Raw genomic sequence first — 27,340 nt, 5'->3', positions numbered from 1 at the left:
GATTATTTAACTTGTTGTCAATGAGTACTCCTAAGTCCTTCTCCAAGTTTGATGTCCCCAACTGTATCCCATTTATTTTGTATGGTGCTAGACCATTAGTACATCCAAAATGCATGACCTTACATTTGTCAACATTGAATTTCATCTGCCATGTATGTGCCCATATAGCCATCCTATCCAGATCCTGTTGCAATATGACACTATCTTCCTGAGAGTTGATGATTCTGCACAATTTTGTATCATCTGCAAAAATAGCAACATTGCTCACTACTGCATCTACTAGGTCATTAATAAATAAATTGAAGAGCACTGGACCCAGAACAGACCCCTGTGGGACCCCACTGCTAACAGTCTCCCATTTTGAGTACGATCCATTGACCACAACTCTTTGTTTTCTGTCCATTAGCCAGTTCCCTATCCATGAACACAGACTCTTCCCCAGTCCTTGCATCCTCAACTTTTGCACCAGACTTTTGTGGGGAACAGTGTCGAAGGCCTTTGCAAAGTCCAAGTATATCACATCTACAGCATTCCCAATATCCATATTAGCATTCACTACCTCATAAAAGCTGAGCATGTTAGTCAAACAGGACCTGTCTTTAGTAAACCCATGTTGATGCAGAGAAATAAGATTATTTTCTACTATGAAGTCATGTATAGTATCTCTTAGTAACCCCTCAAATAGTTTGCATACAACTGATGTTAAACTTACAGGTCTATAATTTCCTGGATCAGATTTTTTGCCCTTCTTAAATAATGGGAAAACGTGGGCTGTACGCCAATCCACTGGGACTCTGCCAGTTGCAAGAGAGTCACAAAAGATAAGATAAAGGGGTTTATCTATAACTGAACTTAATTCCCTTAGGACCCGAGGATGCATGCCATCCGGGCCAGGTGCCTTGTCTATTTTTAATTTATTTAGTCTTGCCTTCACTTCTTCCTGCGTTAAGTATTTAATATTACAGTTAGAAGATTGAGACTCTTCTGCCTCTGTAGTTTGCAACAGTGCTGTTTTTTTTGTGAAGACAGAAGCAAAGAAAGCATTTAATAACTCTGCCTTACCTTGGTCATCCACCATTGAGTTCCCATCCTCATCCTTTAGGAGTCCTATACAGTCAACCTTTCTTTTTTTAGAGTTAATGTACTTGTAAAACTTTTTTGGGTTAGATTTGATATCCTTAGCGATTTGTTTTTCAGCTTCAATCTTTGCCTGCCTAATTTCTTTTTTACAATTTTTATTGCACTCCTTATAATTGCTTAGTGCAGCCTCGGTCCCCTCCTGTTTTAAGACCTTATAGGCATTCTTTTTCCTCTTCATTTTATCTTTAACCTTTCTATTCATCCATAAAGGCCTTTTTTTTTTCCTAGACATTTTGTTTCCATATGGGATATACATACTACAGTATTGATTGAGTATAAGTTTAAAAGCTTGCCATTTCCCTTCAGTGTCTTCCCCTTGTAGTACATTATCCCAGTTCACCAAACTTAGTGCCTGCCTAATTTGAGTGAACTTTGCTTTTCTAAAATTCATAGTTTTAGTGGTCCCGCTGCCCCGTGGCCTATCAGTCACCAGATCAAACGTTATCATGTTGTGATCACTATTTCCCAAATGTTCTTGAACCTGCACATTTGATACATTATCTGGTCTATTAGAAATGATCAGATCCAGTAACGCATGCCCCCTAGTTGGTTCAGTTACCATTTGAGTCAAGTAATTGTCCTGTAGTGCTGCCAGAAATCTGCTGCTTTTACCAGAATGGGTAGCCTCAATACTCCAGTCAATGTCTGGAAAGTTGAAGTCGCCCATAATTATGACCTCATTTTTACCTGCAGCTTTTTCAATCTGCTGTAGTAATCACAGTTCTGCAGCTTCATTAATAAGAGGTGGCCTGTAGCATACCCCAATAAGCAATTGGCAACTTTTATTTCCACCATGAATATTTACCCAAACGGACTCCACATCTTCGCAATCTTCCTCCATCTCATCGTTGAGGACAGCTGTAAGAGAATTCTTAACAAAGAGACAAACCCCTCCACCTTTTTTCCCTGTTCTATTCCTCCTAAACACATTGTATCCTTTTAAATTAGCTATCCAGTCATGGCTTTCATCCATCCATGTCTCGGTTATTCCCACAATGTCATAGCCTTTGTCATTCAGAATGAACTCTAGTTCGTCTATTTTATTTGCAAGGCTCCGAGCATTGGTTACCATGCACTTTATATTTTTACCACCACATTTACCAATTTTGTTTACATGAAATTGGCTACTTGAATTTTTACCAACCTCCTTAATCTTTACACTGTCCCCACCCCCCTCTCCACCCTCCATAATGATAGGTTCCCACTGTCTTTTTACCTCATCTTGTCTACGTATTGAGACTTTATCCTCCCGCCTCCCCCCAGATCCTAGTTTAAAATCTCCTCCAACTGTTTAGCCATCTTCTCCCCCAATGCAGCTGCACCCTCCCCATTAAGGTGCAGCCCATCCCTGCTGTAGAACCTGTAGCCGACTGCAAAGTCTGCCCAGTTCTCCAGGAACCCAAACCCTTCCTTCCTACACCAATTTCTCAGCCACTTATTTAACTCCCTAAGCTCCCTCTGTCTCTCAGATGTAGCACGTGGCACTGGCAGTATTTCAGAAAACACCACCTTGGAGGTCCTTGCTTTAAGTTTATCTCCAAGTACCTGAAAATCCTTTTTGAGGACCTTCCATCTCCCACTAACTTTGTCATTGGTGCCAATGTGTACCATGACAGCCGGGTCTTCCCCAGCCCCACCCAGTAATCTGTCAATTCTTTCCGCTACATGCCGAACCCGAGCACCCGGGAGGCAACAGACTGTACGGCATTCGCGGTTTCTTCGACAGATTACCCTATCTGTGCGCCTAATAATTGAATCCCCTACCACCAGTACCTGTCTAGCCTTAGCTGCACTCCTATTCCCTTTCTCGTTACAGCAGTCTGCCCCTTGGTTGCTAAGGAGCACATCCTGCTGCAGCATTGCTACTCCTGAATCATCCTCCCCAATATTACGCAAACAAGCATACTTATTAGTGAGGGACAACTCGGGACTAGCCTCCCTGCCACTTTTTCCCCTACCCCTTCTAACTGTGACCCAACTAGCGGCTGCCTCTGCTTCTTGGTCCGGCTGTACTCCACCCTCCTCATCTTCAACGGTTCCATCCAGTGTCTGGATCGTGAGATCCAAGCTCTTCTCCATGTTGTGTATGCTTCTCAGTGTTGCGAGATGCTTATTTAGCTCTGCGACTTCCGCCTCTAACTGAGCAACACGCATACACCCAGGGCAACAGTAAACACCCTCAATCCGCTGATCAAGGCATGCATACATGTTGCAGGATGTACACTGCACAGCATCGTCCAACATGATGACTTTTGTGTGGGGGAAAATTATTTAAAGTAAACTGTGGCGGTAAAAGATGAAACGGGAGATTGAGTGTAGCTGGGGAGGAGGAGAGGGAGAGTAAGTAAAGTTGGGGAGTGTGGGGAGTGAGGGGAGGAGAAGGGGGGGAGGGGGGAGGAGGGAGGAAGAGGGGCGGGAGGGGTGGAGGAGTGGAGGTGGAGTGAGTGAAGTTGGGGTGGAGTCCTCAAAATTTAAAGACTACACCACAGCGTGCCTAGCACATTCTAACCAATGCAAAAAACCGCAATATTGATTGAAGGTTTTTTTTTTTGTTTTTTTTTTTTTAGTCCTTACCTACTTCCTCTCACCACTCTCTTTGTGCCTGTGTTGTAACGCCTGTTTTTAACGCCTATGCCACTTGTGTCGCAGCCACTTAGTGAGCAAGCCACAGACTGAGCAAGCTCAGTACTGAGTCCTGAAGCTGACCAAATACCTCCTGTTGCAGCTAGTCCCTCCCCCTAGCCAATTGCCTGCTGCAAAACAAACTAGAGGGAAAAGAAAAAAAAATTGTACTTTTAAAAGCTGACACTTGCTGCTTAATATCAGATGAACCACAACAGACAATCCACCAGATATTGCAGCAGCAAAAAACAATATACAAACAGCAATGTAATATAATTAGTGCTCACAATTCCCAGCAGTGAAGTGAAGCAGCCCTTCACCAAGATTAGAGGTTTGGCCTACACTTCCTGTTTAATTTAACACCTGTGTTGCAGCTAGACCCTCCCCCTAGCCAATTGCCTGCTGCAAAACAAACTAGAGGGAAAAGAAAAAAAAAATTGTACTTTTAAAAGCTGACACTTGCTGCTTAATATCAGATGAACCACAACAGACAATCCACCAGATATTGCAGCAGCAAAAAACAATATACAAACAGCAATGTAATATAATTAGTGCTCACAATTCCCAAAGAAAAGAGAAGAAAAAAGAGGTGCTTAGGCAGACATGGCTACTTACAGGAGACTTGGCTCTAGACTAAAGGGCTAAGTCTCCTATGTGTGCCAGTGTAGCTGCATAGGATGGCTGAAGTGTAGGCAGCAGCTGGCCTGCCTGATCTCTCACAGATGAACTGCTTTAAAAATGGCTGACTTTTCAGCCAGCTGTTATGTACCTAAAGTCCCACCACTGGATATTCACATACAACCCAAAGGATCAAAAAGTTATACATTGCAATACAATGTTCTGCAGGTAGTATTTTAGGGCTATTTAGATTAAATTCAAACTCCAGGCAAAACATTATTTACCTACTAGGCAGAGTCTTGGGGTTTGTTTTTTTTCAACAAAAGATTTTATTGAACAAAATAGAAAGATACAGAAATGCCATACAACTGTATACAAGTCAATGAACATTTTAAGCTGTGTGCAAGAAAATGATAATTCAGACACCAGCCAGAGTTAGTTTTTATCTGTGTTTAATCTCCTTAATAAACTAATGTGAAATAGATTACTTTGAATTAGGTGGTCAGGATCCCTCCAATAGCTACTTACTACACCCCAGACTTCTGCACAAAACTTAACATGATGTCTGTTTTAAATGTGAGGAATCAATGTGGGTGTCTCAAAGGAGAACTTAGAACAAGAGAAAGCCTTAATGTAATATACTTTTTTAGTACGTATCCTTAATGCGCTTGAATTCACTAAAGCGTGATGACTGCTATCATAGCAGTTATCATGCGCTCTGCTGCTCGCAAAAGTTTACACGCGAACAGCATTAGTTCAAGTGATAAACAAAGGTTATCGTGAGATCACGTGCGCTTTTTACGTGAAACTCCCACATGATCGTGCACAAACTTTCGTTTATCGGGCTTGATTCACTAAACCGTGATAAGACAAATATCACACCTTATCAAAGTTATCACACGCTATCAAAAGTTATCACACGTTATCAAAGTTACCATGCCTTATCAGAGTAGCATAGTGAGCGCTACGAACCAACTGGGGCTCATGGCAGGACGAGTGCCATTGCCAATTAGCAGGCATACTTCGTAGCACTCGCTATGCTACTCTTATAAGGCATGTTAACTTTGATAAAGGGCTTGATTCACTAAACCATGATAACTCATATCACGGCCGCCCTAGCGTTTTCCCGCACGTTTTTGCGTGATCGCAAATTTTCTCGCGCAATCGTGGAAAGTGCGAGTGCAAAAATGCGTACGGCAGTGATATGAGTTATCACGCTTTAGTAAATCAAGCCCAACGTGTGATAACTTTGGTAACATGTGATATCCTTGATAATGATATTTGTCCTATCACAGTTTAGTGAATCAAGCCCATCATGTGAAGTGATGCTTTTCATGTGAAAACGTTGTGATAGCAGTTATCACGTGATAACTGCTGTGATAGCAGTTATTACACTTTAGTGACTCAAGCCCATCTCATGATAACTGCTGTAATAGTAGTTATCACGTGATAACTGCTGTTATCACGCTTTAGTGAATCAAGCCCATCACGTGATAACTGCTGTGATAGCAGTTATCACGCTTTAGTGAATCAAGCCCAATGTGTGCAATCAATGTCTCTTTTTTGTGCAAGAGATAGGTACTGTATATATTGAATTTGGCATTCCTGCCATGGTTATGCTGTAATACTTTCTCACAGTCTCTGTCTTTAAATTCCTGACTGGCCAAGTCTTTAGCCATACACGAGCATGGTAATAGTTGGAATATTTGGTTTGAGCGCCTGTTATTTCTGAGCTTTGTACACATGCATGATTAAACTCGGCTGAGGTGGCCAATAACAACTACCTCAGCTGATAATCTGACAAGTGTACAGTGGTCCCAATTAGCAATAATGGCTCTGCCAGCAATCCACCAGGTTGATCAACTCAACTGAGTGACAACCCATTGCTTTTTCCTCATGCTCACCCAAGCCACTGCATAACATCACATCTGCCTACTTGCATTGAAACAGATAGTGTAGTTAGCCTACAGGCTGACTATGCGTCTGTACAGCCTCGGTCCAGTGATTTCGCCTGAGAGATTGGGTTCCTGTTCCCCGATCAGTGTGTATGGGCCTTAAGTCTGTTTACCACAGACTTGCACAATGCATATTTCAAGTTTCTATCAAAGGGCTGTCTGTGCTCCGCCCCTTTGCAGTCCCAGAAGCACGATGATTAGGGATGGTCACCGAGATGCAAATATTTAGTTGAGCTGATGCAGGATTATTGATGCAAATCTGTAATGCAAATTCATATAGCCTGAAAAGAGACCAGTTGAATAAAACTGGGTTTGGATTCAATTTATCCACTTGCAAACTGCATAAATATGCATTACAAATTAAAACAGAAATATTTTAAAAATAAAAATTAAAGATGCCCTAGTCATTGTACAAAACTAGCTTTGCTAGTCAGAAAGCATTAATTACATTTCCAGTTTAACCTTGAGACTGAGCCCTAGTATGCTACAGATCTACAGAGAGGAAACAAATCAAAACCATATTACCAGGCCCAACAAATAATAATTTGATAAGTCCAAGTTGTCCATTTTATCCTTGTCTGCTGTCACTGCTTTAATTACATTTTCCTATCAAAGGCAGCAGCAGATCGTGAATTGACAGCTGGTACCCTGTGTAATTTTGAACAGATTTTTTTTCTCAAGTAATAAAACAAGTAATAAATATGAATTGGTGACTTTTTCTGGTCTATAAATAGCGAGTGTTTACCATGGAAAGCCTCACACTGCCACCCGAAAGTGAAATTTCCCCTTGAGACATAGACCTGTTGGCACAACTGCATACTATTCCTTAGCTGTGCCAAATCAATAATGTGTGAAAACATAATTTTCTTTCTATAAGGGCTGCACCACCGCCTTGTTGATAAGAAATAAACAATTTACTTTTATTGAGGATGACAAAAATGTGTTCTGATGAATGCCAGAATTGTGTTTCTTCAGGTTATCCCTGGTTCTAGTTAAACAATCCAATACCAATCTGGTGGGATGTGGATCTGCCTTTTCAGGAATATCAGAAATATGGATATATAGAAAATTCAGTGAAGGTTTTGAGGTCCGTAGATAATTTTCAAATATTATAAAACATAACTTTTCATTACAATCTTAGTAGATGAACAGATAAGAATTTCATGTTGGGGTTTCCTGGTGGTGGTACACAATGCGTAATGACCACCTGGAAACATTGTGGAACTGGCAATCCTTTGACCAAGGATCGCTGTACAGCCGCAATATTGCTGTATAAGGATACTTGGCAAATATACCTATTGTTAGCCCTATTAAAAGTAATAAAAAAAATGATGTGGAGTCCCTCCTAAAGCCTCTTTCACCCCTTGTCACCCATGCAGGCTGGTATTGCCAGAATGCAGAGGCCGGACCGTGTGGGGCTCTGCAGCCTGAGCTATACCTGACCGCATGGTTCATAGTATGGGAGGCTCTGGAAGAGAGGGGTGGCGATCTTCCCCCGAGCTGTTGTCCAATTCATGGACAAGGGGCTCATCCCCACCTCCAGTGCCCAAGAGCAGAGTGGAGTAACTACTTCCAAGCCTGTGGGTGTAGGCCCTGGGGAGGTTCCTGAAGGCAGCTGGGGGGCATAGGTTTATGTTGCTGCCGGTGAGTTGAGTGCAGGGTGAGCCGAATGATGTTGTAGCAATTTGGAAGGAGTAGTAATTTGGGGTTTTGGCGTTTCGTGCTGTTATACCAGTGCTCAATTCAGGTGCTACGCAGCCAGCACATGTTACTGAAACCATTTGCTTCGATCTGGCGGTCCCCTTTAACAAGGGAACCCCCAGATGCCCTCCCCCTCCCAAGGTGAAATAAGTATAGGGATACTGATGTACCTTTTACCCATTTCCACAAAGAGGATTAGTGGAAATGTAGTATGCCATCCTGATGTCATCCTCTGGCTTCTGCATGCATGCAGGACTGTCAAAGCCTTTGATACCCTTGATGAATGAGGTAGTGTTGTTCGGTTGAGTTTTATGCAGCCTTACAACTTGTTTCATATTTTTAAGGTGAGATCTAAATTTTTTTTTTTTACAACATTGCATCAATATAACTGTTTTATAAAACAACATCAGAATCCGGATAATAATGTCTATTTTTTCAGTTGTCAAGTTTTTCTGTCCTAGTTTAAACACTGGAAGCAGCACTCCAGCAGGCACTAATTGTGACTGTATAAAGACTTCACTGGCACTTATGCCTAAATGGAATTTTACTAATGCTAGCTCGCATCTGACATTATGGCAAGTCGCTTCAGCAAGTCCAATGTTATTGTACTCTGCTGAACTAGAAAAAGCAAGAGCAAAATATGTAAATTGTACATTATTATAAAAGATCAAGTAAAGGAAATCACATCAAAAGATCTATGCATTTACATTCATTCTTCATATTCTTCAAGGCATGTGAAATGTTCAAGCTGTTTTCTGTTTTTAGCAATAATGCATTTGCATAATAAGAAAATCTACATAATTCACACAGAGTCACCAGGAGGATTTTATGTTGTATTCTTGTATCCTGGTTTTCATGATTAGTTTTTCAGAGTACCATAACTGTTATTTGTGGTCAGCAGTTTGCTAGTCTATGCAGGTGACTCCCTGCAGCACTGTGGGAAAGTGGAAATGTGGAGGGAGGGACCTAAAAACATCCATCCTAGTATATTACAGCATACAAAAAATCATACGTGTTCCATAATCATCAGAATCAGAAATTGTTTTATCCACCAAGTACGACAGGACGTACCCGGAATTCATTTTAGCACATACAAGATTTAAAGTAGGAAGTGAAGATAATAATCAACAACAGCAAGTAGCAGAAAAGCAATAAATCAATAACAAGAAATAGTACATAAATAACAACATGCAAATAAAAACAAAAACAAAGAAACAACCTCACCTAATCTATCACTAGTCACTAATTTTATACGAAAACTTAATTTTAATTATCTGATCAAATCAAATCAAATCAAACTTATAGACACAACACAACATTTAAAATGAACACCTAACATTGCTCAAAGTCAAATTACGTTAAAAATGTGTTAAAACAGAAGCATGTATAGACATAATGGGGCTGGTTTACCAAGCTAAAGGATTGTAATTCACAATTCTACTGTACGTGGTGATGCAGCCATGATGTGCAGAAACTGCAGACTCTCACGGCTTTCTACGCATCAAGAGCTGAGACAGTTTTTTCCTTATTCATTGTTGATCATTACAATGCTTGGCTGTCAGGCCACACACTATGCATTTTTATCTTGGATGAGGGTACTTAGCTTATTAGGAGAATGTATGTTCATCACTATGGTATATCAAGCAGAGAAAGTTCAGGGTGCCATAGTGTCCTTTCACAATCTACAGACTTTTAAAAATAACTGGCCTTGATTTTATAGTCTAGAATCAATTTTGGGGAGCCAATAATGCTTCTAACCCAAAATATTTTTATAGGAGAATAAAAACTGGAGCACCTGGGGAAATCCATACAGACACAGGAAGTATGTCCAAATTCAATGCAGAGAGCATCCCAACTGGGGACAGAACCCAGTACATTGCAGCTGCTAACCCAAAGTGCTAACCATTTAAACTACAGAGCTCATATGCATGTTCAAGCAATTTTTGCTATGAAAGCTTACTTCCGTTATTAAAATCCATGTTACTGAAAATTTGTATCAGAGTCAATAAAAAACACCAATAGGCTAGTCATGTTCTTTTTCACATGAAGGCAAAACCAAGGTGTGTTTTAATTTCTTGTCTGTAACTATTCTCATATGCCAAACCAAAACTGTAATTTTTATATATTGAAGTAACTATTTAAGTGTGTAAAATGATGGGTATATAAGCTTTCTGTAGGAAGCCAAGATTGTGACAAGTGTGTGCCAATTCTCTGACTGGATTCACACTTGTCTATCATGTCAACATTGTGTCTAAAGTCTGAAACCAGCCTGAGGCACCAAGAAAGTTAATGGCACTATAATTATAAACATAATAATAAAAGGCTTGCATGAATAGATGTGGAAGGATTATAGTATAAACCAGTAAAAAAGTAGTGAGTATATATATATATATATATATATATATATATATATATATATATATATATATATATTGTAATTGTACATACCAATTTCATTAAAGCCGCTATATCCAAGCTCCTGTCTGGTCAGACCAAGGGTTTCCAAGTCCATACACTTAAAGCCTCGAGGACACTGGTAACCTTCTCCATCTGGTGAACAATGTGTATCAGGAATGGCAAGATTATTCCAAGTCACATTCCTGGAGTAATCACAAGAAAGTAAAGAATGCATTAGAGCTGAAACATAGTTCATGTGGTCTGTTGCATCTGGTGTCCTTGCCATACATTTTAAAAAGCAAAATTGATGCAGATGGTCAGAGTTACATAATAAAACATAAATGTTCAATATTAATATTTAGATTTATTTCAGGTCAATTTTTGAAAAGAAGCCTGTTTATTTACCCGCATGATATCTCCAAGGATGCCAAGTGGACGCCAGCTGCATTAAGATTTCAGTGCTTACAGTTAGCATGTTAATCAGACTGGGACAAGTTTTAACTTGAGAAATTGAGGAAAAAAGGGAAGCCTTCTCGATCTCCAGATTAAATCTTTGTGGTTCACTTGGATTTAATGCTCAAAGTATATGAAAATGTAAAAAAAATGTGCTAAATACATGTTTCTATTTAAATTACTTAATTGATTTTTAAAGTGGTACAAAAGTTTGCCAGCAAGGCAGCACTGCAGATACCACTTCATACCATTTGGAAATACATTGGGACCAATCCAATTCACTTTTCCTCCTACGTGATATTTTTAACTTGTCAATAAATAATTATGCCACCAGCAAGTAAGAAAATACTCAGAATAATTGTAAAGTGCTGGAAAGTTATTTTTTTTTATACACAGAACATGAAAAATTATCTCCTAGGAGAAAACTTAAGAGAAAAAGTGAAATGCATTGGGTCCTGTAAGGAAACGCGAAAGAGCCGCCGCCATGAGTCGGCGGGAGGCGGCTCTTTCCGCACACAGCATGGTGGAGCGCGGAGAGGCAGCCGCCTCCACTCAGTGTGTCTCCATACGGGGCATGGCGGAGCGCGGAGAAACCGCTGCGTTGGACGCGGCGGTTAGCGCGCATGGCCCCATTGCTGAGGCACCACAGAGCGGTGCTGGTGTGGCTGGGACACGCAGTCCCTCTGGGCTTAGAGTGACGCGCGCGCGCTCACTGAGGCAGGGATTATATGACAGCCAGAAGTGAGTCAGCTGACCAGGCTGGTCAGCTGACACTGGCTCCACATCTCATTGGTCCAGCACTTAGGGAGGTGCTGGAGAGATGCCTGTGTATATATACTGCTGGCTGTTCAGTTGCTGGTTGTCTGGCGTTGCGATCACAATGTGGGAGCACTCAGACCTGAGTCAGATCCGAAAGTGTGCCGGGACCAGCTGGAGCTGTAATCCTACACTTAGCTAGATTCTATTGATAGTCTAAAGTACTAGTTTGATTGTGATTATTTGTTATGACCCTTTGCTTGCCTGACTTCTCTTCTGAACTCTGATCCTGTACCTTGCCATTCTGATACTCTGTTGCTGAACCTCGGCTCGTCCTTAGATCCTGCATCTGCCTCCTGATTTTGTACCTCGATATTTATGATACCCTGTTGCCGAACCCTGCCTGTACTTTAGACTCCGCCTTTGCCTCCTGAATCTGTACTTTGTCTGTCCGTGTGTGTATGACCTGGCTTGTCCGACCTCGAGAACCGACCTTACTGTTAGAGGCGGTTCCCAGTCCTGGTAGTGACACTCCCTCTTGAGTGTCACTCTCGTTCTGTCGTTCCTTCTCTCAGCCTGACTCCTCCTCCCGGGAGAGTCCAGAAGGAATCAGGCAGTACTCTTTATTGTTTTGAGGCCTAGTCCTCTATATATTACTGTTTGCACCAAACCCTCTTACTTTACTCAGGTTTCCAGAGGTTAGCTAGTATATCGGATTATCGGTGATACTGCAGATCATCTATAATCTTGTATATATCTGTACTCCCAGTGATACTGCAGATCACCGGTAATCGGGTCCTCTCTGTGTTACACCGATTGTTACAGGTCCACTGGGTTCTAGCTGTAGTGAAGGATATTTTTGCAATTTATTTGTGATGCCTAAAGCTGGGCTTATAGTCTTGCTTGCTTTCATTTAGAAGATACCCAAAAGGTGCATAGAAATGCAGATGCAGCCATTTTTGGCTGCCTTGGCTGAGAATTGAGTGTGTGTACAGATGTCCTCCAAGATTAATTAATATTTCAGAATGCAGAATCAATGACAGTAATCCCAATGACAGTAATCTTTCAATGACAGTAATCCCCAAGCACATTTTTCTCCTCCCTACCCTTCCCGGCAGAAGCTGTTTCATCATGCGCCATGCATCATCTCCTCCCCACTATATAGCAACAGATGCGCTGCTCTGCTATGACAGAGTGAGGCATCTGTACAGTGCTTGGTTCCCAAACTGTCACACAGGGTTCCTGATCCCTTCAAGTGACAACAGTGTGTACACATATCACTTCTATGCATGATACTTCAGTCTACTAAGTAATGCTAAGGCAATATTAGCTGGTTTGGATAAGCATCTGCTGCACAAAAGATCTTCCTTTATCAGAATAAAGCATATTTTATAATTTGACTGAATGGACTCCATTCAGCCATACATCACACTGCTGGCCAAAGTTTATTTTATGTTAAAAGAAAAGCTCTGCAGTATCTGGGGATCAGTCTACAGAAGGTACGATAGCTGTAGGAGCTATTCATGCCACAATCTACTAAAGTTTCAAGTATGTAACATGTTGGTGCTTTATAAATACAAGAAATAAATATGTGTCCACCTTTTGGCTGCGCTTGGGCTGCAGAGAGTGTAAAGAAGGGTAAAGCATTGTCTGTTGAATCAGACATTGCCCCGCAGACATTTCCTGGATGTCAGACATCTGCAGCAAATTTGATATTTTGCATGGTGATACAGTGGATAGGACTCTCATATTAAAGTTCAATGGCCCCAAGTTTAAATTTTCTGTTATGTATATATGGTCAAGGTATATGTTAATCCAGTGCATGCTTTGGTCTCCATTGGGCACTATGTAATCCACCTACGTATAAAAAGCACAATAGTGGAAGGTTAACTGGCTTTACTCCACATTGGCTGAGGGAGGTAACTGTCTATACCCTGACAAATGCTCAAATCCCTTGGGAAAGTGATGCAAATGTTAGGTAGCTGTAAACAGAGTAGTTGATTATGGAAATGCATGGAAATGTGTTACTCTTAATGTATACCTTACCTTACCTGAGGCAAAGTAGAGGTATGTTCAAACTGGATCCACTTACTGTATCTCTGTGTGTTGTCCGTGTCTCTCCTAATTCTCCCAGGTCCCCTTAGGCAGGAAACACACTTGGCTTTCAGTTTTTCCGCGCGCGTTTTTCTGCATACTTTTTCTGCACACTAAGTGTGTTTCCATACAGGAAAACGTGCACGTTTTTTCACAGCAGCTGATGTAATTGATACAGAAAACTGCCAAAATGTGCAGAATCAGGATGCAGAATGTCAGTTTTTTTTCTGCACGTGAACAACACAGTAAGTGTGTACTAGCACATTGATTAACATGCGTTCTCAGTTTTTCTGTGCAGAAAACGCGCACGAAAACAGCCAAGTGTGTTCCCTGCCTCAGCCTTTGAAAAATCTGACTTGGCTAAAGTCAAATTTTCAGACAGGAAGAGGCAAACTTGTGACAATGTTTCCGCCTATCACCCTCCCATTTCCCCTCTTCCACTTGCCTTTTACAAATTTTCATACTTGCACAAGAAATGAAAGCGGCTGTTGAACTACTGGGTTTTCAAAAATGCATTAGCTGATGTGAAATGGCTATTAGGTCCATAAGCACCATTTGCACATCTGTTATGTAAACATCCCCCTCAGTCAGTCCAATTATTCTCTTTCTGGCTATTCATGAGCTGAAACATAAAGAGAACATAAAATAAAAGTGAAGTGAACTGGAAAGTCCATGTACACTATCCCTCAACAATGTTTTTTTTGTGCAAACCTCACACTTGGGCTGCTGTAGATCAGCTGTGCAGTAATTCTAATATGAATAGGTGTAATCACATGTTCATGACCATACCAGGATGCTGAATCAAAAACACGTTAGAAATTCTATCACTTATATATACAACTCTATTTCTGGCCAATGGCTTTAGTTCTCATCACCTGCTAGTACTGTATCTGTGCAGACTTCCACTACATTACCTGCATTAAATAAACAAGTCTTGACAAAAATGCTCAATTTAACTACCTAAGGCCCTTAAGGACCAAATCAATTACAATTCTAACCATGTGATCACTATAATGTACTGACAGTATTCACAGTCATGTCAGAAGCCAATGAAACTGGCTCCTGATCCTTACATAAAACCCACCCAGGGCCAGTTCTCTCATGAAGCAAGGTAAAACATTTGCACCATGCGCAGAGAATACAGGGGCAGCATGTTTTTTCTGGGTTAACACTTACAGCATGCAGTCAGAGTAGGAGGAGAAGCCAGAGGAGAGCAAGGTGTATATCATAAAAATGCAAGCCAAGCCATGTTACAATGATATGGAAATAGATAAAAGACAAAGACACCATTTTACACGTGTGTGTGTGTGTGTGTGGTGTGTGTGTGTGTGTGTGTGTGTGTGTGTGTGTGTGTGGTGTGTGTGTGTGTGTGTGTATGTGTGGGGTGTGTGTGTGTGTGTGTGTGTGTGTGTGTGTGTGTGTGTGTGTGTGTGTGTGTGTGTGTGTGTGTGTGTGTGTGTGCGTGTTTGTGTTCAGGGTGTCATATTATGCCACTAGCATAAAACTGTGGAGCCCAGCTGAGCTTAGTTAACATCTGTCATCTACAAATAAGTTATTAAGTCAATCACATAATCAGGCCTAGGGCTTTATATTTAAAACTATATTTAACAGAGGCTCAGTTGGAAACAAGAGTAGTATTTAAATAAATGTATAATATATTCAAGTCAAAAACTATCACTCTCCTCTCATATTATGGCAGCATGTTCAAATCAATCTCTACTGCTCTTTGAACGACTATTGCAATAAAAATGACAAAATCAGCTGGGAGGCATTGACCTTTTTCTGTCTAGAAATAGCACATGGTTTTGCTACTCTTTTTCCACGCACAAAGTTCAGTAGAAACCAGCCACTGACATTTTACAACGCCTTTAAAATTTGCCAATTTGCTATAAAATACCAGGTAGTGTAATCCTTTGCTATAGTATTTCACAGCATTTTATAAGTCGTTTCACAGTAATTGGTTTCCATAGTTCATATATATATATATATATATATATTTGTTTTGTTGTTTTTTGTTGTTTTTTTTTAGGTTTATTTACTAACAAAATGAGCAATCAGCAAACTTCTAATTACAATTAAGGAATTAAACTGCATGGATAAGACATCAGTATTTCAAGTTCAACTCCAGGTAGCTTTCTAATATAACCAACATCCTACTTTTATGAGATGAATGCACTGCACAAGTGTTACTGTTTGGGTATTAAATGAGGGTTCTGCAGTAAATAATCCTGTATTAAAAATCTGACCTAAAGCTCACCATTTGAAGGAGTAAACATCAGGTTCTCTGGGCTGGTCGTCATCATCATGCTACTTAAACTATGCTTAAGATACTGCTATTTAACCACTTGAGGACCGTGGGCTTTACCCCCCTTAAAGAGACTCCGTAACAAAAATTGCGTCCTGTTTTTTATCATCCTACAAGTTCCAAAAGCTATTCTAATGTGTTCTGGCTTACTGCAGTACGTTCTACTATCACCATCTCTGTAATAAATCAACTTATCTCTCTCTTGTCAGACTTGTCAGACTGTGTCTGAAAGGCTGCCAAGTTCTTCAGTGTTGTGGTTCTGTGATGCATCTCCCCCCTCCAGGCCCCTTTCTGCACACTGCCTGTGTTATTTAGATTAGGGCAGCTTCTCTCTGCTCTATTATCTTTTACAAGCTGGATAAATCGTCCTTTGAGCTGGCTGGGCTTTCACATACTGATGAATTACATACAGGCAGAGCTGTCTGCACTCTGCAGTAAGAAACAGCCTGACACTTCAGTGGAAGATAGCTGCAGGGGGAAAGAAACACACAAATGATCTCTTGAGATTCAAAAGGAAGGGTGTATACAGCCTGATTGTGTATGGATGTATTTTCTATGTGTGGACATACTGTACATCAACCTACTTCCTGTTTTGGTGGCCATTTTGTTTGTTTATAAACAAACTTTTAAAAACTGTTTTTAACCACTTTTAATGCGGCGGGGAGCGGCGAAATTGTGACAGAGTGTAATAGGAGATGTCCCCTAACACACTGGTACATTTACTTTTGTGCGATTTTAACAATACAGATTCTCTTTAAGGACCGGCCACTTTTTTTCCATTCAGACCACTGCAGCTTTCACGGTTTATTGCTCGCTCATACAACCTACCACCTAAATGAATTTTGGCTCCTTTTCTTGTCACTAATAAAGCTTTCTTTTGGTGCTATTTGATTGCTCCTGCGATTTTTACTTTTTATTATATTCATCAAAAAAGACATGAATTTTGGCAAAAAAATGATTTTTTTAACTTTCTGTGCTGACATTTTTCAAATAAAGTAAAATTTCTGTATACATGCAGCGCGAAAAATGTGGACAAACATGTTTTTGATTTAAAAAAACCCCATTCAGCCTATATTTATTGGTTTGGGTAAAAGTTATAGCGTTTACAAACTATGGTGCAAAGAGTGAATTTTCCCATTTTCAAGCATCTATGACTTTTCTGACCACCTGACATGTTTCATGAGGGGCTAGAATTCCAGGATAGTATAAATACCCCCCAAATGACCCCATTTTGGAAAGAAGACATCCCAAAGTATTCACTGAGAGGCATAGTGAGTTCATAGAAGCTATTAATTTTTGTCACAAGTAAGCGGAAAATGACACTTTGTGACAAAAAAAAAAAAAGTTTCCATTTCTTCTAACTTGCGACAAAAAAAAAATGAAATCTGCCACGGACTCACCATGCCCCTCTCTGAATACCTTGAAGTGTCTACTTTCTAAAATGGGGTCATTTGTGGGGTGTGTTTACTGTCCTCGCATTTTGGGGGGTGCTAATTTGTAAGCACCCCTGTAAAGCCTAAAGGTGCTCATTGGACTTTGGGCCCCTTAGCGCAGTTAGGCTGCAAAAAAGTGCCACACATGTGGTATTGCCGTACTCAGGAGAAGTAGTATAATGTGTTTTGGGGTGTATTTTTACACATACCGATGCTGGGTGGGAGAAATATCTCTGTAAATTATCTCTGTAAATTACACACAATTGTCCATTTACAGAGATCTTTCTCCCACTCAGCATGGGTATGTGTAAAAATACACCCCAAAACAAATTATACTACTTCTCCTGAGTACGGCGATACCACATGTGTGGCACTTTTTTGCACCCTAACTGCGCTAAGGGGCCCAAAGTCCAATGAGTACCTTTAGGATTTCACAGGTCATTTTGAGAAATTTCGTTTCAAGACTACTCCTCACGGTTTAGGGCCCCTAAAATGCCAGGACAGTATAGGAACCCCACAAATGACCCCATTTTAGAAAGAAGACACCCCAAGGTAGTCCGTTAGTAGTACGGTGAGTTCATAGAAGATTTTATTTTTTGTCACAAGTTAGCGGAAAATGACACTGTGAAAAAAACCAATAAAAATCAATTTCCGCTAACTTGTGACAAAAAATAAAATCTTCTATGAACTCACCGTACTACTAACAGAATACCTTGGGGTGTCTTCTTTCTAAAATGGAGTCATTTGTGGGGTTCCTATACTGTCCTGGCATTTTAGGGGCCCTAAACCGTGAGGAGTAGTCTTGAAACAAAATTTCTCAAAATGACCTGTGAAATCCTAAAGGTACTCATTGGACTTTGGGCCCCTTAGCGCAGTTAGGGTGCAAAAAAGTGCCACACATGTGGTATTGCCGTACTCAGGAGAAGGAGTACAATGTGTTTTGGGGTGTATATTTACACATACCCATGCTGGGTGGGAGAAATAACTCTGTAAATGGACAATTGTGTGTAAACAAATCAAAAGATTGTCATTTACAGAGGTATTTCTCCCACCCAGCATGGGTATGTGTAAAAATACACCCCAAAACACATTATACTACTTCTCCCGGGTACGGCGATACCACATGATTGGCACTTTTTTGCAGCCTAACTGCGCTAAGGGGCCCAAAGTCCAATGAGTACCTTTAGGATTTCACAGGTCATTTTTGTTTCAAGACTACTCCTCACGGTTTAGGGCCCCTAAAATGCCAGGGCAGTATAGGAACCCTACTAATGACCCCATTTTAGAAAGAAGACACCCCAAGGTATTCCGTTAGGAGTATGGTGAGTTCATAGAAGTTTTTATTTTTTTGTCACAAGTTAGCAGAAATTGATTTTAATTGTTTTTTTTTTCACAAAGTGTCATTTTCCGCTAACTTGTGACAAAAAATAAAATCTTCTATGAACTCACCATACTCCTAACGGAATACCTTTGGGTGTCTTCTTTCTAGAATGGGGTCATTTGTGGGGCTCCTATACTGCCCTGGCATTTTAGGGGCCCTAAACCGTGAGGAGTAGTCTTGAAACCAACAATGTCGCAAAATGACCTGTGAAATCCTAAAGGTACTCATTGGACTTTGGGCCCCTTAGCGTACTTAGGGTGTAAAAAAGTGCCACATATGTGGTACCGCCGTACTCAGGAGAAGTAGTATAATGTGTTTTGGGGTGTATTTTTACACATACCCATGCTGGGTGGGAGAAATATCTCTGTAAATGACAATTGTTTGATTTTTTTTACACACAATTGTCCATTTACAGAGAGGTTTCTCCCACCCAGCATGGGTATGTGTAAAAATACACCCCAAAACACATTATACTGCTTCTCGGCGATACCACATGTGTGACATGTGTGACACTTTTTTGCAGCCTAGGTGCGCTAAGGGGCCCAACGTCCTAATCACAGGTCATTTTGAGGCATTTGTTTTCTAGACTACTTCTCACGGTTTAGGGCCCCTAAAATGCCAGGGCAGTATAGGAACCCCACAAGTGACCCCATTTTAGAAAGAAGACACCCCAAGGTATTCCGTTAGGTGTATGGCGTGTTCATAGAAGATTTTATTTTGTGTCACAAGTTAGTGAAAAATGACACTGGGAAAAAAAAAAATCAATTTCCGCTAACTTTTGACAAAAAATAAAATCTTCTATGAACTCGTCATACACCTAACAGAATACATTGGGGTGTCTTTTTTCTAAAATGGGGTCAGTTTGTGGGGTTCCTATACCGCCCTGGCATTTTACGGGCCCAAAACCGTGAGTAGTCTGGAAACCAAATGTCTCAAAATGACTGTTCAGGGGTATAAGCATCTGCAAATTTTGATGACAGGTGGTCTATGAGGGGGCGAATTTTGTGGAACCGATTATAAGCAGCGTGGCCTTTTAGATGACAGGTTGTATTGGGCCTGATCTGATGGATAGGAGTGCTAGGGGGTGACAGGAGGTGATTGATGGGTGTCTCAGGGGGTGGTTAGAGGGGAAAATAGATGCAATCAATGCACTGGGGAGGTGATCGGAAGGGGGTCTGAGGGGGATCTGAGGGTTTGGCCGAGTGATCAGGAGCCCACACGGGGCAAATTAGGGCCTTATCTGATGGGTAGGTGTGCTAGGGGGTGACAGGAGGTGATTGATGGGTGTCTCAAGGTGTGATTAGAGGGGGGAATAGATGCAAGCAATGCACTGGTGAGGTGATCAGGGCTGGGGCCTGAGGGCATTCTGAGGGTGTGGGCGGGTGATTGAGTGCCCTAGGGGCAGATAGGGGTCTAATCTGATAGGTAGCAGTGACAGGGGGTGATTGATGGGTAATTAGTGGGTGTTTAGGGTAGAGAACAGATATAAACACTGCACTTGGGAGGTGATCTGACGTCGGATCTGCGGTCGATCTATTGGTGTGGGTGGGTGATCAGATTGCCCGCAAGGGGCAGGTTAGGGGCTGATTGATGGGTGGCAGTGACAGGGGGTGATTGATGGGTGGCAGTGACAGGGGGTGATTGATGGGTGATTGACAGGTGATTGACAGGTGATCAGTGGGTTATTACAGGGAAGCACAGATGTAAATATTGCACTGGCGAATTGATAAGGGAGGGTCTGAGGGCAATCTGAGCGTGTAGGCGGGTGATTGGGTTCCCGCAAGGGGCAGATTAGGGTCTGATCTGATGGGTAACAGTGACAGGTGGTGAAAGGGGGTGATTGATGGGTGATTGATGGGTAATTAGTGGGTGTTTAGAGGAGAGAATCGATGTAAACACTGCGCTTGGGTGGTGATCTGATGTCGGATCTGCGGGCAATCTATTGGTGTGGGTGGGTGATCAGATTGCCCGCAAGGGGCAGGTTAGGGGCTGATTGATGGGTGGCAGTGACAGGGGGTGATTGATGGGTGGCAGTGACAGGGGGTGATTGATGGGTGATTGACAGGTGATCAGTGGGTTATTACAGGGAAGGACAGATGTAAATAATGGGTGATTGACAGGTGATCAGGGGGGATAGATGCATACAGTACACAGGGGGGGGGGGTCTGGGGAGAATCTGAGGGGTGGGGGGTTGATCAGGAGAGGGCAGGGGGCAGGGGGGGGGGGTAAAAAAAAATAGAGTTGACAGATAGTGACAGGGAGTGATTGATGGGTGATTAGGGGGGTGATTGGGTGCAAATAGGGGTCTGGGGGGTGGGCAGGAGGGGGGGTATGAGGGGTGCTGTGGGCGATCTGGGGCAGGGGGGGAGAAATCAGTGTGCTTGGGTGCGACATAGGGTGGCTGCAGCCTGCCCTGGTGGTCCCTCGGACACTGGGACCACCAGGGCAGGAGGCAGCCTGTATAATACATTTTGTAAACATTACAAAGTGTATTATACACTTTGTATGCGGCGATCGTCGGGTTAACATCCCGCCGGCGCTTCCGTATGGCCGGCGGGATGTTGCGGCGGGTATGCGGAGACAGGCGCCGGCGGAGGATCGCGTCACGGATGACGCGATCGCTCCGCCCATGCCCCTACAAGGACCGCCGCCATTTGTCTATACGGCGGTCCTTGCGGGGTCCACTTCCCGGCCGCCAATTGTCAATACGGCGGTCGGGAAGTGGTTAAGCAGAGTGTAGCCTTGGTAGCTGGTGCAGAGTCTCTCAAATCATATACCTTGAATGTGATGTTTAAGGTGCTTTTATGCACATTAAAGCATGCTCCTGTGTAATTTATTTAACAAAGATAAAGCCAAAGGTGAGTTTGGTACTCTGATTCTGTTGTGATGTGAACATTGCAAAAGATTTAATAACTAGAGTTTTCTGGCAATACACCCATTGCAATGCATGGTACCACCACCACCAGTCATTTGTAAGTAGTGTACAGTTCAGCTAGCATTTTTACGATGAAATCCAATGCACTGCAAAGCCAACACGAGGATATGAAAGGCCCACTGTGGGACCATTGCAGCATGTTGTTGAGAGATATAATAGTGTACAGTATAACACACTACGAGGCTCACAGTCCCAAGGGATGAAGCCACGTGCGATAAACTAAGTCCACCTCATGATTCAATTATTGGTACAACCACCTTTAACAGCAAAATCTTAATGGAACTGTACAGAATTACAGAATATAGAGTATTAAGTGTTGGAAATACAAAAAAAGGAAAAATTTAAAATTAAAAAAAGAAAGTAGCACCAGTTGTATATAAAAAAAAATGTATTCATTAAAAACGATGAGCAGAAAATTCTCAGTAAACACACACTCACTGAGAGTCCCCTTCATATAAAGTCTGGATCCACAAGAAAATGTTAGAGAAAACTCCAGATATAACTATAGAGCAAAAAATATTTTTTCCTTCAGACTGTTGCTGTTTGTGTCAAAAGGTTATAAGGATTTCCCCCAGTGTTAGGAGCAAGTCATTCCCCTCTGACCATTAGGGCTCTTTCACATTAGGGCAGATTTTCTGCGTTTCAATGCAAAGGGTAAAGTTTGCGTTACCCAAGGTGAAATAAATGTCCATAGACTTTCATTTTAGCTTTCACATATAACGCAGCCTTTTTGTGCGTTGCGTTACACTGCACCCAGGCGCAGTTTTTCGGCCGACGCTAGCTTTATGCGTTACAATGTTAGTCAATGTAAAACGCACACTATGCTCATTTTTAATCCGTTAACGCAGGCAATCAGTCCCAGAATGCAACAGAGGAACAATGTAGAAAGTTGAAAACTAAAAGGAAAAAAAATTACCTGCGTTTTTCTATGTGCTGTAACGCATTGAAAACGGATTAAAAACGCACACTCACTGCAGTGCAACGCATATCAAAACGCATTAAAACGCATACAACAAAACATATGCTTTGAGCGTTCTCCAACGCAAGCTCTGATGTGAAAGAGCTCTTAGAGCTTACCTATTGTTCATTTGATACAATAGGAATCTTCACTGTATTCCCAGGAAGTGCAGGAGGTGAACTCACATTGCCACTTCCCTTATTAAGTCTATTCCAATCTCTGTAGTTACTGACATTTTAGTCATGCAGTATTCTCTTAATTATGTAGCTTTTCATTACATAGTCGTCTCTATTACCTGAGTTGGCTTCAAAATGACTAGGATGTTAAAAATGTGGTTTACATGTAGCAGGGGAAATGGCTTTATAAAACTTTATTGGCTTTACTTTGAAGATTGTCAAGGCAGCTAGCATCTCAGGCTAACACTTATCTTCCACTTGATAGGTGCTCAGTTATGATATATCGCTATATCTTTTTTAGACAGCGCTGGATGTGACTAATATTTACCTTGGATTTTGAACTGTCAGCAGGGTAGGAGAGGTTTTTTCATTATATCTGAAATGATGAACTATATTTGTGGTGAAAATGAGACTGTATTAGTGTGATTTTCTGCTATGTATATGTGTACGGTATCCTTTATAGTGCTCTTCTTGCAGTATGCCAGGGCTTATAGAAATCCTCATCAGCTTTGTCTCCCTGACACCCATCTAGCTGACTTGTGTTCACCCACGTTTTGAACAAAGTACGGATAAATGCTGATCTGAAACATTTTCTTTCCCTATTTATCTGCCTCTGTCAAATCAGCAAGTGAATCACCCTTATCTGGCTGATTAGACGAAAAGGCTCTATGGACATGGTGAAAGGAATATGTAAGTCCATTAATTTTACTAAGCAATTCAGTATGGTTAAATCCATACAAAACGGCTACTGTCTCCAGCCAGCCCAATTTGCCTTTATATGTTTTGTCAATGTAATAAATGAATATTGTGAATTATACAGAATCTAACACAGTATTTCTTCAGCTTATTTGTCATAGTTTGTTATACTATTTTGGCAAAGAAAAAAATTTCCATTAAAAAAAATAAGGTAGTTTTTTTAATGTGACAAATGTCTCAGTCTATAATTCAAGATCCCATACCAATATCTTCTTGAAAGGTCCCACTTCAATATCTTCTCATCACTCCATGCTGCTGGAAATCGCTATATATAGCAAGCCCAAGCAAAGCATCTTTAAATGTTCCTCCGGGACTCTACATTGGTCCTTTACCAGGTCAATGGTAATCTTCTCAATTCGCAAAAGTGCTTCAGCGAAAATTCATGGTACTTCCCACAGTTTGTGGAAATTCTTGTGAGACAGGTGTTCTCACTCATCCCTACTTCCAACTACTGAGGTAAGTATCTAACTTTATTTCTGTCTTCAGGAAATCAGGATAGCAACTTTAGGCAATAAAATGAATAATGCAACAATGGTTTACCACAACCTTCCTCCTTTTGAAACTGTTTTTAACATTTTTTATATATACTTTTTAGATGCTTCCTATGTAACAGTAGTTTGTGTAACCACCCATGGTGGTGGTGTGGGGTCAAGTAATGTCTCTCCACCTACTCTGTGTCTGGTAGCCTCTCAGGTAACCTGTGCCTTGTGAGTACCCTCTTCTCACGCTATATATTTAATTGATCTCTGATTTATACAGAAAGCAGGCTCCTGGATTTGTTTTTTGTTTGTTTTTTTGTCTTTGCTTTTTCCAATGCATTGAAGAATGACTATGCCACACATAAGTTAGGTTCTAAGTGAGAATACAGACCAAATCACTTACCCTGTTTGTGTATCATTTGTAACACAGTGATAAGTAAAAGTTCCAAACATCTGAACTCCAAGAATTCCATAGAGAAGCAGAAAAAACAGTAAAAATATTGAAACACTCCAAATCTGTTCTCCTGAACGCCTGTAAAGAAATAAATATATATCTTCTCAGATCAACATATCAGTAGAAAATAGGTTTGTTGCCAAGGCAGCATACATTTGACCAGAGAAGTGCGAGATAAGATTGGTAAGAAATAATTAGGCTTTATTTGAATACATTATATAAACTGCAAATTATTATGGGTTAGTAAACTCTGAGCATCAATGCTTTTTGAAATGCAAAAGATGTGTTCTTCTAATTCTGACACACACATGACAAGACAAATAACATTTATATTTTCTCCTGTTGGGCTCAACGCGCCAGAGCTGCAGTCACTAGAGTGCACTGTATAGACAGTAGGAGTGTTAGGTAGTCTTGCTTAAGGTCTCCTACCGAATAGGTGCTGGCTTACTTAACAGGAGGAGCCAAGATATGAACCCAGGTCTCCTGTGTCAGACTTGGACCATTGTGGGATAGCTGAAAGGTTAGAAAATTAGACATTTGTTTGATTGCAATTTCATGTACCTGTACAAAGTAAAAGGTTTTTCTTTCACACACCTTTCAGCAACCCTCGCTACAATATGACAGGATCAAAGAGAGGGTGAAAAAATCATACTGTATAGCAACTAGCAACTGTTGAATTCTGCATTTGTTGGACAAAAGAGGCAATATATGCACTTTAGCTGTATAAATTACATGGATTAGGATATGATATCTTATCAGTGCCTCAAACAGGGAGGTAGGGGTATCAATAAGTGCTGCCAGTCTATTGACAATAAGAAACATTGACTCCTGCTTTGTATAGGTAATTATTCATACTGCAAGGAAAACCTGTCTTCCAAACCGAGTACTGTTGCCATGGTTGCAATGAAGAGCAACTTGAACTTACTGACAGCTAAGAGAATTACTAGCTAACTATAAATTTTAATGAAAGATGGATTTTAATAACATTAAAGAGATTTATTCAACACCTGTCATCACTTATGGCAGCAAAAGGACATGTTCCTTTAGCTACATCCTCAGTTTTTATTGTTTTTGTTATTTGAATCATACATTCCCTGAATGTACCTAGGGTGCACGGTTGCATTTTCCTGACCTGGTTTTGCACAAGAATAGTATCTAGCTTATATGGCTTTGCCTGACAGCTACCACCATATTTATTTATACTAAACCAGTAATGTCTTACTTTAGAAATAATTCTCAATAAATAAAAGTAAAGATCTACAGTGAACAGATACATTTGAAATTCCAGTTCTATAAGTGCTTCCTATTGTTGTATGTTTTGCATGTTGTACGGCACCATGGAATATGTTGGTGCTCTATAAATAAAAATAATAATAATATAACATTTCTAATTTGATAATTATCTTAAAGAAATGAATTGTGTAATTAACAAACAATCTATCGATGGTTGTATCAACACTGAGGATACAATCTTATATGGTAATTAGCTTGGGTGTATCTCAAGGCACATTTTTAATCAAAATTACATTTTAATTAGCTGAATGCAAATCAGGAAATTAAGTTTCAGACCTTTAAGTAATTTTAGGGAATTTTAATAAGCAAGCTGACAAGTGACAGGTTTACATTCGAGGAAACAAAATCTAATGAAAAAGTAATTCTTCAACATGCTATTTGCAGATCTTCTCGAGAGGTGGATATATGACAAAACGTACACATTCAAATTGTATTTTTTTTTTTGTTATACTTTTTTTTATTGATTTCCATCTTATCAATAAAAGTGTCATACAAGCTTTTAACATGGGTAGAAAAGTAATAAAACATGTTTCCAACAAATGTCATGATAACAACATATATAACATTATAGTAAGAGTGACAGTGATGCTTTGTAGTATCAACGAAAAGGGATCAGATCAAGCTTGAAATAGTTTGTTTAGATGATCTCAGGAAGGAAACACCCATCAAACAGATAGCAAAAAAGGTCCAGTATGATTGGGAATGTATCCTTGGTGTCGGTGAGTTTTAAATGCTGTTCCCAACCTGGATACTGTTAGCAGGTACTAAATCTGATGTCTATAAAACACTTAACCTGTTGAAAAGGAACCATATTTTATTCTACTTTATCGAAGATTATATCAGTCCCTATAAGAGGGAAGTAAGCTATTACAGCTAAGAGAGAAATTGTAGGAGGAAGCACATGAGGGATGTGAAGGGAAACCAGATGGGGTAGAGAAAACATGGCAGTGCTTCTTGCGGCCAGGGTCATAGAAGAGAGGAAAAGATAGAAAAAAGAAGGAAGAAAGAAAAGAAGGGTTGTCCAGTGCCTTTGGTTTAGGATTAGGGCCCAATGTTGTTCTATGGTATGATTAGATAAGATAATACCTCTCTGGTGTCATGAGATCTCTTTGGATCCAAAAATAGACCTGCAACTGTAACTTTAAGGGGGTTGATAGATTGGGGATGCGTAAGGCCATGAGTCCCAGATTTTATGAAAATTATTTTCTGTATCTCTCAGGGAAGCTGTCAATTGTTCCATTGATCTAGTCCAATTGACTTTAAGGATTACCTCAGAGATGTCCGGTGGGGCTATTTTCTTCCAGGAGGAGGCTATGGCCAACCTAGTTGCTGTTGTTATATGGGTAATTAGGCGATTTGTGTGTTTGTTTGTCTTTGGAATAGGTTTGCCTAGAAGCATATGAAGAGGCTCCAGAGGTATCATGACACCAGTAG

The 27,340-nt window shown here is 40.7% G+C and overlaps 1 protein-coding gene across 8 annotated transcripts in view; it reads right to left on the bottom strand.

Annotated features, from left to right (window-relative positions):
- NALCN (sodium leak channel, non-selective) overlaps positions 1 to 27,340 on the bottom strand; it is a 640,650-nt gene that overhangs the window by 479,409 nt on the left and 133,901 nt on the right. For all 8 annotated transcript variants that reach the window (XM_068267982.1, XM_068267985.1, XM_068267987.1 and 5 more), the window contains 2 exons: positions 24,563 to 24,691; positions 10,485 to 10,636 (listed from right to left, as the gene is read on the bottom strand). In XM_068267982.1, coding sequence (XP_068124083.1) covers positions 10,485 to 10,636; positions 24,563 to 24,691 — 281 coding nt within the window. The remainder of the gene's footprint in view (positions 1 to 10,484; positions 10,637 to 24,562; positions 24,692 to 27,340) is intronic.

The sequence above is a fragment of the Hyperolius riggenbachi genome, chromosome 2 (assembly GCF_040937935.1).
Source record: "Hyperolius riggenbachi isolate aHypRig1 chromosome 2, aHypRig1.pri, whole genome shotgun sequence".
Taxonomy (NCBI): domain Eukaryota; kingdom Metazoa; phylum Chordata; class Amphibia; order Anura; family Hyperoliidae; genus Hyperolius; species Hyperolius riggenbachi.
This window is presented reverse-complemented; position numbering and strand designations above follow the sequence as displayed.